Source organism: Somniosus microcephalus, chromosome 2 (assembly GCF_052327205.1).
Source record: "Somniosus microcephalus isolate GS21.2 chromosome 2, FLI_Smic_1.0, whole genome shotgun sequence".
NCBI lineage: Eukaryota > Metazoa > Chordata > Chondrichthyes > Squaliformes > Somniosidae > Somniosus > Somniosus microcephalus.
In genome coordinates, this window is record NC_140988.1 from 184954203 (window position 1) to 184968634 (window position 14432).

Sequence of the window (14432 nt, forward strand, 5' to 3'; positions counted from 1 at the left end):
TTGCTAGAGTTCCATTCTAGCTATTCAGAATTAAGCACTACACAAACAATCTAACATTGATTCTGTTTGTATAACTCTATTAGTTACTGCACAAGTAATAACTGATCACTTTTCACTGTTTATTTGATGTTATTAGAGCTGTAAGCATTTACTATATTTTGTGTAGCGTCCAATTTAAAACTTCACCTTACCACTTTCCCCTGGTCTTTATCTGATTTTCAGAGATTCAGAACTCTTTTCTGTTTCCTTAGTTCTGTTGGTCTCGAGTCCAATCTGTAAACCAGTCACACCCGTCTCTGTTCTCTCTCAATTCTTAGATTATGAAGCACGCAGTACAAAGGTTGAAGCTTTTTATACCTGTATACTTTCACGTTTTCTATTCTGCTGTTCCTGTTTTGCTCCTCCTCCTCCGTCTCTCCAGACCGGAGGGTGTATTGAGATCCAAACAAGATAAGCACTTATGAGTGTTAAACTGTGGAGGAGTTTAGAAGTGAAATATTTAAATTTCATTACAATTAAATGCATATGGTAAGCACCTTCAAGATGAATATTTTGAAATTTTATAAGGAAATTTAGCGTTGAAACTGCTGGAGCTGCAGGTTTTAGTTGATTAAAAACTTCTGAGTATTTATTTTCGTCCTTTACAATTGGCCGTGTAAAACAAGCAACATATATTCTCAATGTTGTCTCCTGATAACACTTCATGTGCTGGTGATTGGCTGAACAGAATTGGCTTGATTTCTTGCTGTTGATGAAGTTGGTGACTAAGCGTATTAATAGACTAGCTGGAGAATTCATACATCTTGATTCAGGAGATTTTAACTGGACAAAACAAAGTTGAAACATTGCTGTGAAAAGACAGATACAACATATTTCTGATTTTAATTCAATTTTATAACTTAAATATAAAAGTAAATGTTTTCACAACTTGCGGCTTCATTATTTAATAGTACTGGATAAGCCAGGCCATCTACCAGTAATGCTGCCTTTGTTCCAGCTGGGCCCCTCCATGTGTTCGTAGAATCATACAGCAAGGAAGGAGGCCGTTCTGCCCATCATGCCTGTGCCAGCTCTTTGAAAGAGCTATCCAATTAGTCCCACTCCCCTGTTCTTCCCCCATAGCCTTGCAAATTTATCCTTTTCAAGTATATATACACAATTCCCTTTTGAAAGTTACTATTGAATCTGCTTCCACCACCCTTTCAGGCAGTGCAGTGCATTCCAGATCATCATAACTCGCAGCGTAAAAAAAATTCTCCTACTCTCCCCCCTGGTTCTTTTGTCAATTATCTTACATCTGTGTCCTCTGGTTACTGACACCCCTGCCAGTGGAAACAGTTTCTTCTTATTTACTCTATCAAAACCCTTCATGACTTTGAACACCTCCATTAATTCTCCCCTTAACCTTCTCTGCTCTAAGGATAACAAATCCAGCTTATCTAGTCTCTCCATATAACTGAAGTAATGTGCTGTTCCTGACTTCCTCCTCATTGCTGTGCTAATCCCTTTCATGCTTTTCCCTCCACCTTCACACTGTTGTGACCAAATGTAGAGTCACGAGGCTTGAACAGATGGCAATAAAACAGTACGTCAAAAGAACTTGTCCTGTATCACGTCGCCAGTTTGCAGTAGAAGATCCCCGTTTCTATGTGCCTCCCCTATTAAAAATGAGGAAGGAATTAAAGTAGCGCAATTCAACTGAATGTGAATTTAATTCTGTCGGGGGGGCAATGTGTGTTGTCGTTGTTAAGTATTTCATGCTGTTCCCTCTCGGCCATGTCAGGATGCAAATTCAAAAATATTTGTTTGTAAGCAAAGTCAAAGACTTAGTGACCGTTTCTACAATGACTTAATTTGCATGTTGCACTGTATAATTTAATATCGTTATATTGTTTCCAAAAATTAATGCACTTTATCTGGATCATTTCAACATCTTCAATTATTATTCTATGTAATGAGTAAATCTTTTATTTCCATGACATATTTTAAAATGTATTAATGGTACTGCACAGTTAAAAGGCAAAGCAATGGCCATAAAATTCCAAATATTGTAGAACAAAGTACTAATGTCTTTAATATTTATTTCATGTATCTTATTTTTTAAATGTAATTGTCAGTAAAGCTGTAAAACCTGTTTGTAAATTATATATGTGGCCTGGACACTGATTCACTTTTTATTAACTTTTTATAGTCTGCTTCTGAAGCATTTCAAACATTCTTGTGTCAAGACACCGGAGAGCCTGTTATTATGGTGACTGACCCACCATTTGGGGGCCTGGTGGAGGCCCTAGCCCACAGCTTCAAAAAGATTGTTGGTATATGGAAGACTTCACAGAATGAAGGTACGCAATCTCAGTATGATGTGTATTCAAATGTATGGAAGAAGAATATTTTGTACATAGGATCATTAGGAATAGGAGTAGACCATTCACCCCTCGGGCCTGCTCTGCCATCATCTAATTGGTACACTAAAGGAGGGTGGTCCTATTTGGTGTCCTTCTCTGCACCTCAACTCCATTTACCCGCCTTTATCCGTATCCCTTGATACCCTTACCTAACAAATATCTATCAATCTCAGTCTTGGAAACTCCAATTGTCGCCGCATCCACGGCCTTTTGGGGGAAGCGAGTTCCAGATTTCTACTGCCCTTTGTGTGAGAAAGTGGGCTTCCTGATTTTGCTCCCAGATGGCTTAGCTCTAATTTTAAGATTATGTCCCCTTGGTTTTGATTTCCCCACCAGAGGAAATAGTTTCTCCGTATCTACTCTTATCAAATCCTTTTAACATTTTAAACATCTCGATCACCCCTCAATCTTCTATACTTGACGAAATACAAGCCAAGTTTATGCAATCTGCCCTCATGTAAGCCCTGATATCACTCTGGTAAATCTGCACTATATCCCCTCCAAAGCTAATATATCCTTCCTGAGGTGCAGTGCCCAAAACTGAACGCAATACTCCAGATAGGGTTTGACCAAGGCTCTATATAACTGAAGCACCAGTTCCTCACCTTTGTATTCCAGCCCCGTTGAGCTAAAGGCCAACATTCCATTAGCCTTTTTGATTACTTATTCTACCTGTCCACTAGCTTTTAGTGATTTGTAGATTTGCGGAGAAAAATTCAGTTGTTTGCACCTCCCGTTAGCGCCTTAAGAGGGCGCCAAGTGGGGCGCAAAGTAACTAGTGCCCGGGCGCAGTGATGTTTGCGCCACTCGCAAAATTAACTAGACATTTTGCGGCGGCGCTAAACACTACCGCCACGATCTCCTGCGCCGGCAGATCGTGATGTCAGTCGAGTACGCAACGCCCCGGACCAGATATTGAGTGGCGCCCCCGGCCTTACTGCCTGCCGCTAGCAACGACAGGTTGAGTGGAGCGTTATGCTGTCAGAAAGGGACTAGGGGAGCGCTATTTAAAGGTGACCACTTCCTGCCTTTTTTTGTCGGTGACATTTTTGCACCACGCAGTCTGAGAGAGAGAGAGAGACTTCTGGAGAGATTCAACACTGTGTGAAGGAGTTTTGGGTATTGAGCAGCACTTTGCAGGTTTATTTTGATTTGACCTTCCTTGTATCGATTTAGAAGAGACTGTGGGGTCTGCACTCTTGAGCTCTTTCCCTGGTTCCCTTCTTTGTTCTTTCCAGCAGATTTGAAGTACAGGTCTCTCCAGGCTGAGATTCAGGCCGAGATTCAAGGCTGCAATGAGCAGGATGTGGATGGAGAGCAAGATCAACCCTCCCCTTTAAGATAAAAACAGAAAATGCAGGAGAAACTCAGCAGGTCTAGCAGCATCTGTGAAGAGAGAAACAGAGTTAACGTCTAGCAGCATCTGTGAAGAGAGAAACAGAGTTAACGTTTCAGGTCGATGACCATTCATCAGAACTCCCCTTTAAGAATTGGACAGTGCCAGTGTGTCTGTGTTCCATTGTGGACTGACATCACATGAGCTTCACCAGCGCTGTGAGGTAGCGCCTCGCTCCTCAGCCGTAGCGCCTTAAGAGAGGTGTGTAGCGCCTGATTTAGCGCTCCAATCACCTCCAGGGGCGATAAAAGCCAAGTTTGCTGTTGGAGGCGATCATTAGCGCCAGGCGCTAAACTTTGCACACGGCCGATAATGGCGCCCCAAATGGGGCGATACCGAATTTTTCCCCCTTGGACTCTCAACTTGGCTGTGGAGAAGATGGAAGAAAGCAATAAAAGTTATCTGTTCCAAATATGAATGAACATTTAAAAGATCTTAAAAGTATACACTTGCTTAAACCCAGAGTTAAATGCTTTCACAAACTGAAAAAAAAGCACTGATAAAATGCAGTATGAATAGGAGCTGTCAGCTCAAAGAATTTACCCCATCATACTGAACACTGCAGATTCTGGTTGATGAATAGCTTGTTTATAGTTGTATCTGGGAGCTAATCAGTATTAGATTATGCTGCCTGCAATTTACTGGACCCGACCTGTTTATACTTTAGGATAGTTCCATGAAACGGGCACTTCAAAAATGACTGTCTACATCAGTGCTCCCACTGCGCAAGCTGTCTCATTGACAATTCACCCTATTGTCAAATGTCATGCTCCACCACCACACTGCTTTTTCCTTCAGTTTTCTCTCCTCATAGTGAGCTATTATACATGCCCAAGTCTGGACAGTAAGTCCTGATGGGCCATCACAATCCTGTCACATGCACGTTACCTGCATGCATAATAGATCACAGTTTTACTAAGGCCAGTTGTATCCACCATGAACATTGGCATGGTTAAAATTGATTAACTCAACACAAGGCAGGGTTTGAACCTGGTTTGTTTGGCTCAATGTTGAGGTGCATCAAAGGATAGCGGGACATAAATTTTAAAATATCTTTGTGTGTAAGCAAAGTGCATGAGTGGTATCTTTTCACAATGTGTGGGTGAGGTATTTAATTTGTAACTTTAGTGCAGCTGTAGCAAAAAGGAATGAGCTGATGAGTATGGGGAAATTATTGGCTAGGAGAGGTGATGATTGAAGAGAAGAATAACTTACTCTGGTCTGCATGGGCCTCGATCTGGAGGTAGATTCAGATCAGTTAATTTGGTTTATTTATAATATCAGAAGTTTTTTTTTACTGCCGATGTTCAAGTTCTGTTTTCGGAAGCTGGGAGCCGCCTTCAGTCATTTACACTTCTCGATCCTTATTCTTGATAGTAGACTTGTCGACCCAGTTTTTCATGGATCTGTGAGCCTGCCACCAGGATATAGCAGTTTAAACGCCAGGTGCAGGCTCCTGGATGCCTGTCTTCTGGGATCAGAACGAAATCAGCGCCAGTGTAGAAGCAGCTAAAATGAGCATTGTTTTTTTACTTGAAATGTGAGCATCTTTTTATTTTTAAAGAGAGTCTTCACAGCTAAACTGTTTGCAGATCTGCAGTGGAATCTTCTACCTCTGCAGTGGAGGTAGGCAAGCACAACCAGAGCTAATCAGATACACCATTCAGCAGAAACAGAGAATGCTGGAAATACTCAGCCAGTCAGGCAGCATCTATGGAGAGAGAAACAGAGTTAACGTTTCAGGTCGATGACCTTACGTCAGAACTGGAAAAAGTTAGAGATGTAACAGGTTTTAAGCAAGTGCAGGGGCAGGGAAATGGGGGAGGGGAGGAAAGAATAAAAGGGAAGGTCTGTGATAGGATGGAAGGCAGGAGAGATTAAAAGACAAAAGGGATGATGGTGCAAGGCAAAAGGAGATGGTAATGGGGCAAGTAAAGATGGGCCTAGAAGAGGTGTAAATGGTATTATCAGAATCACCAACAGCTGCCATCTGAAAAAATAGGGGCAGAGGTTATGGTCTGAAATTGTTGAACTCAATGTTGAGTCCAGCAGGCTGTAAAGTGCCCCTATAAATCCCCAGGGCCTGATAATCTACATCCCAGGGTACTTAAGGAAGAGGCCCTAGAAATAGTAGATGCATTGCTGGTCATCTTCCAGAACTCGATAGACTCTGGAACGGTACCGATGGATTGGCGGGTAGCTAATGTTACCCCACTATTCAAAAAAGGTGGTAGAGAAAAGGCGGGGTATTATAGACCGGTAAGCTTGACATCGGTAGTGGGGAAAATGCTGGAGTCCATTATAAAAGATGTAATAGCAGAGCACTTGGAAAGCAGTGACTGGATCGGACAAAGTCAACATGGATTTACAAAAGGTAAATCATGCTTGACTAATCTACTGGAATTTTTTGAGGATGTAACTGGTAAAATAGATAAGGGAGAACCAGTGGATGTGGTGTATTTGGACTTTCAGAAGGCTTTCGATAAGGTCCCGCATGAGAGATTAGCGTGCAAAATTAAGGCACATGGGATTGGGGGCAAGGTATTGACTTGGATAGAGAACTGGTTGGCGGACAGAAAGCAAAGAGTTGGAATAAACGGGTCGTTTTCCGAGTGGCAGGCAGTGACTAGTGGGGTACCGCAAGAATCGGTCCTAGATCCCCAGCTGTTCACAATATATATTAATGATCTGGACGAGGGAATTGGATGTAATATCTCCAAATTTGCAGACGACACAAAGCTGGGGGGGAGGGTATGCTGTGAGGAGGATGTCGTGAAACTCCAGCACGATTTGGACAGGTTGGGTGATTGGGCAGAAACATGGCAAATGCACTATAATGTGGATAAATGTGAGGTTATCCACTTTGGTGGCAAAAACAGGAAGGCAGATTATTATTTGAATGGTAATAGATTGGGAGAAGGGGAAGTGCAAAGAGACCTGGGTGTTCTTGTACACCAGTCGCTGAAGGTAAGCATGCAGGTGCAGCAGGCGGTTAAGAAGGCAAATGGTATGTTGGCCTTCGTAGCAAGAGGGTTCGAGTACAAGAACAAGGATGTCTTGCTGCAGTTGTACAGGGCCTTGGTGAGACCACACCTTGAGTATTGTGTGCAGTTTTGGTCGCCTTACCTGAGGAAGGACGTTCTTGCCATGGAAGGAGTGCAGCGAAGATTCACCAGGCTGATACCTGGGATGGCAGGAATGACGTATGAGGAGAGATTGTGTCGATTGGGCTTATACTCACTAGAGTTTAGAAGATTGAGAGGGGATCTCATCGAAACCTATAAAATGCTGTCAGGCCTGGACAGACTAGATGCAGGAAGGATGTTTCTGATGGCCGGGGAGTCCAGGACCAGGGGTCATAGTCTAAGGATAAGGGATAAGCCATTTAGGACTGAAATGAGGAGGAATTTCTTCACCCAGAGAGTGGTGAACCTGTGGAATTCTCTGCCACAGAGGGCGGTGGAGGCCAGTTCATTAAGTATATTCAAGAAAGAGTTGGATATATTTCTTAAGGCTAAAGGGATCAAGGGATATGGGGAGAAGGCAGGGATCGGGTACTGAATTTGGATGATCAGCCATGATCTCATTGAATGGCGGAGCAGGCTCGAAGGGCCGAATGGCCTACTCCTGCTCCTATCTTCTATGTAATCGAAAGATGAGGTGCTGTTCCTCAAGCTTACGTTGAGCTTCATTGGAACAGTGCAAGAGGCCGATGACAGAGAGGTCAGAGTGGGAGTGGAGCAGAGAATTAAAGTGGCAAGTGACCGGAAGCTCAGGGTCACGCTTGCAGACTAAACGGAGTTGTTCTGCAAAGCGATCACCCAATCTTCGTTGGCTCTCTCCACAATCGAGAAGAAGAATCATGAGCAGTGAATACAGTATATTTAATTGCAAGAAGTACAAGTAAATTGCTGTTTCACCTAGAAGGAGTGTTTGGGTCCCTGGACAGTGGGAAGGGGGGAGGTAAAAGGGCAGGTGTTGCATCTCCTGCGCTTGCATGGGAAGGTGCCATTTTAAGGGGAGGGGGTGATTGAGGAGTGGACCAGGGTGTCACAGAGGGAATAGTCCCTTCGGAATGCTGAAAGGTGAGGGGAAGATGTGTTTGGTGGTGGGATCACGCTGGAGGTGGCGGAAATGACTGAGGATAATCCGTTGAATGTGGAGGCTGGTGGGGTGGAAGGTGAGGACAAGGGGAACCCTACCGTGGTTCTGGGAGGGAAGGGAAGGGGTGAGGGCAGAAGTACGGGAAATAGAACGGACACGGCCGAAGGCCCAGTCAACCATGGTGGAGGGGAATCCTCGATCGAGGAAAAAGGAAGACATATCGAAAGTACTGGTATGGAAGGTGGCATCGTCAGAACAGATGCGGCAGAGACGGAGAAACTGGGAGAATGGAATAGAGTCCTACAGGAAGTGGGGTGGGGGGAAGTGTAGTCCAGGTAGCTTTGGGAGTCATTGGGCTTATAGTGGATGTTTGTCGATAACCTATCCCCAGAGATGGAGACAGAGAAGTCAAGGAAGGGAAGGGAAGAGTCGGAGATGGACCATGTGAAGGTGAGGGAAAGGTGGAAATTGGAAGCAAAGTGAATGAAATTTCCCAGTTTAGGATGAGAGCAGGAAATGGCACCGATACAGTCATCAATGTACTGGAAAAAGAGGTGAGGGAGGGGACCCGAGTAGGACTGGAACAAAGAATGTTCCACATATCCCACGAAAAGGCAGGCATAGCTAGGACCCATGCAGGTTCCCATAGCAACACCTTTTATTTGGAGGAAGTGAGTGGAGTCAAAGGAGAAGTTGTTGAATGTGAGAACAAGTTCAGCCAGGCGGAGGAGAGTGGTGGTGGATGGGGACTGGTTGGACTTCTGTTCAAGGAAGAAGTGGAGCGCCCTCAGGCCATCCTGTTCCTTTTTAAGTATTTATCCAATTCCCTTTTGAAGGTTACTATTGAATCTGCTTCCACCACCCTTTCAGGCAGTGCATTCCAGATCATAACGACTCGCTGAGTAAAAAAAGTTCTCCTCATCTTGTGCCTTGCTTTTTTGCATTTGCCTTTTTAAAATTTTAAACACCTCGATCAGATCACTCCTCAATCTCCTATATTTAAGGGAATGCAACCCAAGTTTATGCAACCTGTCCTCATAAATTAATCCTCCAAGGTCTGCCAGACAGAGCACAAGACAGTCACAGCTCAGCATCACACTCTGGGCACATTTACTGAGAGAATGCACAGTTGCCATGGTTTCTGTCTCGAGTTTCGTTTTACTTGAAATCTACACCATCAGTAAATACTTTATGAAAAGGTATCAACTGGTAAAGAGACCAGAGGTGCTGGCTTCGATTCCCAATCTGCTGAGTTAGCAAATTTTAGCTGCAAAGTAAGAGGAAAGAACTTGCGCACACACACGCACACATATAATATAAATAATATAGTTAATTAATATATATATAGTTAGCCAAATGGCCGTTTCTCATTTCATGCTTATTCTCATTCTGAGGAACTCGGCACTTCACTGTCTTCTAATTACATTTTGTTTTCATTCAGCTGATGATGAGTTGCCAATATTTTGGATTTTTCCGTACTTTTTTGAACCTCGTATTCTACAATGTTTCCCAACATTCAGCATGCTGGATTACCAGGTGAGGCACTTCTCCGTCTGTGTTGCTTTCACCTCTCTGCAAAGGGTACGCTTCATTAAGATCCAATACAAGCTTACATTTTAGTTCAGTGACACAAGTTGCGACATGACTTAATCTGCATCTAGTATTTTATGATATGGATCAAAGAAGCTAAGGTGGTCAGTAGTAAACATGCAGCCTGGCATTGGCTGAACTTTAAATGTAATTATTCTTTTAGGTGATGTCTGATGGAAAAATTGATGGATCTTCCATAACAGCAGAGCTTGAAATTCATTTGCTGGACTACTAAACAGCAGGATCAACAAATAACAAACTCTACCGGCCTGATCGTGTGAATGGGCAGCCAACAGCAGCCTACATGATGTGCCGTGTAGTCTGATGCTGCTGTGCTCGTATCCCATCTGGGTAATCGATCTCTAGACAACAGTGGTGCTGCCCTCCCTGCAATGCTCCCCATTTTTACCACAGATCTGCCTCATAGATTAGCCCTGGACCTTGCACATGGGTAGGAGGAAGCATTTCTGTTGCTAGCTTAGGAGTTCTGAGCCATGAATGAGAACTGTTTGGACACATGTTTTGTACGTCACAGGCTCAACTTGCACTGGGACTGCTCTGCACCAAGAGAGTACTTTAATCCCAACCTCTGAAGAACACCTCTAAGCCCCACTTTGCATGCTTCCAGCGAGGTTTATGAATACTGGTCTAGGACATTGTGTACCCAAGACTTCACGTACTAAATTCTACAAGTATAGTTTGGGGGCTTTTGGAGATCTGCAACCCAGGCATGCATCATTTACAATATGTTAATGATACTTTAAATAGTCCTGGTCCAATTTTACAAGTTTAAGTGAGGCTCTGTACAGAGTTTCTCTCATAAAAGCTGGGCGCACCAGGGTCTTTTTGAGCAGCATGGTACTCCGCTTGTTTGCGGTGCTCCGTGCCATTTTAACTCCAGGCTGCGCAAGTCACGCACAGTGCCATTCGCACCTGGGTAAGCTGACATCCGAATGATCCAATGCCAGAAGAGGCCAGGCAAGAAAAGTTTTTGTAAATTTTTAATGGTTTCTGTGTGGACCAGGAGGAGCAGGAATGCTGTTCCGGGCCCCACAAGGAAACCTTGCCCCCTCCGCTGCTCTAAGCCTTTTGACTTCTCCTCAACTGTGATTGCCTGTTTACCTCCCACCACAAACACTTACTTTAGTGCTCAGGACCTTTCCCACGGGTCACCGGGGTGGCCGCCTGCCACCTGAAATCCCATTGCCGCCTGCCGGTCTCCATGTGGGGGGGAGGGAAGAGAGACTTTCTTGGAAAATTGTATTAGCGGGTTAACTGTGGGCGCTTATCACTCGCCCTGTCCCCCTCCTCCGGACGCTGTACTCACACCCCGAGTTAAAATCAGAGCTATCGTACTGTATATAAGTGGCCGATATCCAGGAAGCAGCCATGATGTCTTCATTCTGCAGCATTCAACAGTGCCTTCATTCCTTGAAGAAACAACATGGGATAAATGGCTCTCAGGAGAATTGGGCTATCCCATGCATCCATGGCTGCTGATCTCACTGAGGAATCGCCCTAAAAAAGACCAACCTTAAAAGCTGAGACGCACTGTGGCCTGGCTGCCTCAGCTTCTGTTTGCTGCTCCTTGGTTACCAATTCCACTTTCAAGAACAATGTGCTATCAAGCTTTGGGACAATGAAGATAAAAGGGCAATGGTTGTATACGATGTTTGAAATGATCTGTCCCACCAAGTTCCCTAATTAGATTTGTACCATGGTTCATGGACCTGGCATGAGAACCTGAAGTAGAATGTGGCTTTTGAGTGTAAGGGTATCTGCACTATGAGCCAGCACAAGCCCATTTTTGCTGAGGTTATAGAATCGGGACTGAGGTGTTAATTTTTCCATTTCCCATAGCAACTGTCTTTTTGGCCTCTTCAAGTGAAATTCCTAATTCCTGCTGAGTTAAGAACAGTTCCGTGCTGGGGTCTCACATGTAGTTTAATGTAGTAGGAATGGCTTTTTTCATGCCAATTGTCTCCTCCCCTGAAAATATTGGCTCTCTGCTCGGTACCCTACTTTCCATTGCTTTGGCTGTTCATCATGTGCGGAGCTTGAGGCTGAGTAGCTGCTCTAACCCTCATTGCTTAGGTTAGGCAACTTAACATGTTGCCTTTCAGGGTGTGCAGAAGAACTGGAATTTCTTCACAGCACTTGTCAGTGTAAGAAATAACTGGCAATCTAAAATAAGAATGTTGCCCTTCAGCATTCTTTTGCAGGAGTCGAATTGCTGGTAAAAACTCAGCCAAGTAGAGTTCATTGTCTGGCATTGTGGACAATCTGCAATATTCTAATTTATGTAGATTTTGAATGGAATTCTCTTTGTGGGTATTACAAGCAGCAAAGCAAAGTTTAAACATAACCACAGAAGCCGAAACATGAGATTAAGTGCATGTAAAATATTTTTTCAAGGAATCAGTGGTGTACAAATAATACATTTACAGATTTTATAATTGTGTATTTATCATCTGTAAGTACTGCACATCTAGACTAGAGAGGTAAGGGACTCGCTTCCGATAAACTGAAAGAATAGAATGTACATCAAAGGCAGTAATAAAGTCAATAATCATGATTTTATTTTTAGGTAGATTATGATAACCATGCATTATACAAGCATGGGTACAGTGGTCGAAAACAATCTCCAGTGCGCATATTTACCAACCTCCCTCCTAAAGACATTATTTTGCCTGCAGAAGAAGGGTACAGGTAAGTTCCAGATTCAAAAATGTCACCTGGTGAAAATGTTTCAGTGTTCTAAAAAAAATGCCTTTAACTGTAAATATCCTGAATCAGAGAGACAAACTGAGTAAAATGGTTCTCAAAATAAATATTTTGACAGTGATGTAAAACAGCTACTGTTGAGACTTTTAAGTGGTGACACTTATATTAAAAAATTGATGGGCGGGCATCAAAGCCAATCCCAATCTTGTCCTTTCTCAACATCCACACTTGTGCTTTCCAGCAGTGGGGACTGAATACTGATCAGGAGTGGGAGCCCTGGTTATATTACTTTTCCCCGCCATGGCCCAGAAGTGCTTCGGCCAATTGTATCACCCCAACTGCTTCCTTAGCTGAAATGAGCTAACTGATAGACCACTGATCAAACCTGGTCTATATGGTGCAGTACCACACCCTGTGGGGCATTTACCCGCTGAGTCATCAGGGAATGCAATTGGAGTGTTTTATGTTCCATACAAAGTAATCAGGATGGCAGCTTCCCAACCTCCCAGAAAAAGGATCTCGCCTCCTTATATCAAATAACAATGGCCTGCTCTGAGCCGATGTCATTGGGAACAAAACCAACGAGCAAAAGGGGAAGATTTATTTCTTAATTAATCATTTAAAACATATATTTTTATATATCTTTTTCCTACAAGATCAAACGGGATAGATTGTGAGTCTGTCACATGACATTTTTTGTATCAACTTCAATTACTGTGTCTTCTCTGTTTACGTGACGCACTTACGTTATAGGTTGGTAGTTAACTTTAATGAAGAAACTACATCTTTGTAATTTTGTTCAAGCTGGTGAAATAGTTTCACATTTAAAAACATGTATCTGCCTTGTCTGGCTTTAAGTTGCATTTTTACAAATTCCAGTCTTTTTCCCCTAGGTTCTGTTCACTTTGTCAGAGATATATATCCTCAGCAAACAGACACTGTGAGATATGCCAGGCCTGCACATCTAAAGTAAGCAAGCTTTTACCTGCGCCACACCAGATTGGAGACAATTTTTGTTTTTCTTTATGATTTAACATTTTATACAATTTTGGTAAAATATCCCAGTAAGTAAAGCAAAATGATGTAAGAGAAGCGCCCAAAGTGTGCTTTGGTAATTGCCTTGGAAATGCCATTAGATGCAAGTTACAGTACTGACTGGCGCCAACTCTAGACACTTCAGTGCTTTGGAACTTTTTATATCGTGAAGTCATGTTTGTAGCGACAAAGCTTCAATCTTGGCGAGTCAGCTCATTGAGCATTTTTGATTGAACAGTTTGAAATGGAGAGACCATTATTCAAGGTTAAAATTCCCGCACTTGCAGCACTGCTTGAAAGAGTGATTTAAATATTGATCCAAAGAACCTGCCACATTCTACTTCAGGTTCTCAACCTGACCTGAAACCCACTGCAGAAGTCAGTAAACAGATGACAGTGCTGAAACTGTTTTCCTGTAGCTGTGCTAGATGAATGCCGCCAGTATGCAAAGAGTAAATGGTTTCTAAAGGTATACTAGTTAATTTGATCGGTGATGGATGTCACTGTTCATTCTGAGTACACATAGGTAAAAAGAGGGATGAGGTCCTGCAGCAAGAATTTAGGGAGCTAGGTGAAGGATTAAAGAGCAGGACCTCAAAGGTTGTAATCTCTGGATTACTCCCGGTGCCACGTGCTAGTGAGTATAGGAATAGGAAGATAGAACAGATGAATGCGTGGCTAAAGGGATGGTGCAGGGGGGAGGGCTTTAGTTTCCTGGATCACTGGGTCTGCTTCTGGGAAAGGTGGGACTTGTACAAGTCGGACGGTTTACACCTGAACCAGAGGGGAACCAATATCCTAGCGGGGAGGTTTGCTAGCACTGCTGGGGGGGGTTTAAACTAACTTGGCAGGGGGATGGGGTACAGAGTAGAGCTATAGCAGGGGGTGATTTACAGCCAAAGACAGAGAAAAAAACAAGGCAGAGCAAATATGTGAAGGCAAAAGGGAATATGGCAGGGCTGGAAGGCATTTATTTTAATGCAAGGAGTCTTGCAAATAAGGTGGACGAACTGAAGTTGTTGTTGAACACATGGGAGTACGATATTGTTGCTATCACGGAGACATGGTTGAGGGAGGATCAGGACTGGCAGCTCAATATTCCGGGGTATAGAATCTTCAGGCGAGACAGAGGGGGGTGTAAAAGGGGAGGGGGTGTTGCAATATTAATTAAGGAGTCA

At 43.4% G+C, this 14432-nt stretch overlaps 2 protein-coding genes across 3 annotated transcripts in view; one reads left to right on the forward strand and one right to left on the reverse strand.

Moving 5' to 3' along the window:
* LOC147123155 (zinc-binding protein A33-like) overlaps positions 1-384 on the reverse strand; it is a 58653-nt gene extending 58269 nt beyond the window's left edge. Inside the window, exon 1 of the mRNA XM_085968023.1 lies at positions 192-384. The gene's annotated coding sequence lies outside the window, so the exon portion shown is untranslated. The remainder of the gene's footprint in view (positions 1-191) is intronic.
* The window catches only part of zcchc4 (zinc finger, CCHC domain containing 4), a 104230-nt gene that overhangs the window by 77787 nt on the left and 12011 nt on the right, over positions 1-14432 (forward strand). For both annotated transcript variants that reach the window (XM_085967998.1, XM_085968007.1), the window contains 4 exons: positions 2192-2342; positions 9347-9441; positions 12083-12204; positions 13113-13188. In XM_085967998.1, the coding sequence (XP_085824124.1) occupies positions 2192-2342; positions 9347-9441; positions 12083-12204; positions 13113-13188 (444 nt within the window). The remainder of the gene's footprint in view (positions 1-2191; positions 2343-9346; positions 9442-12082; positions 12205-13112; positions 13189-14432) is intronic.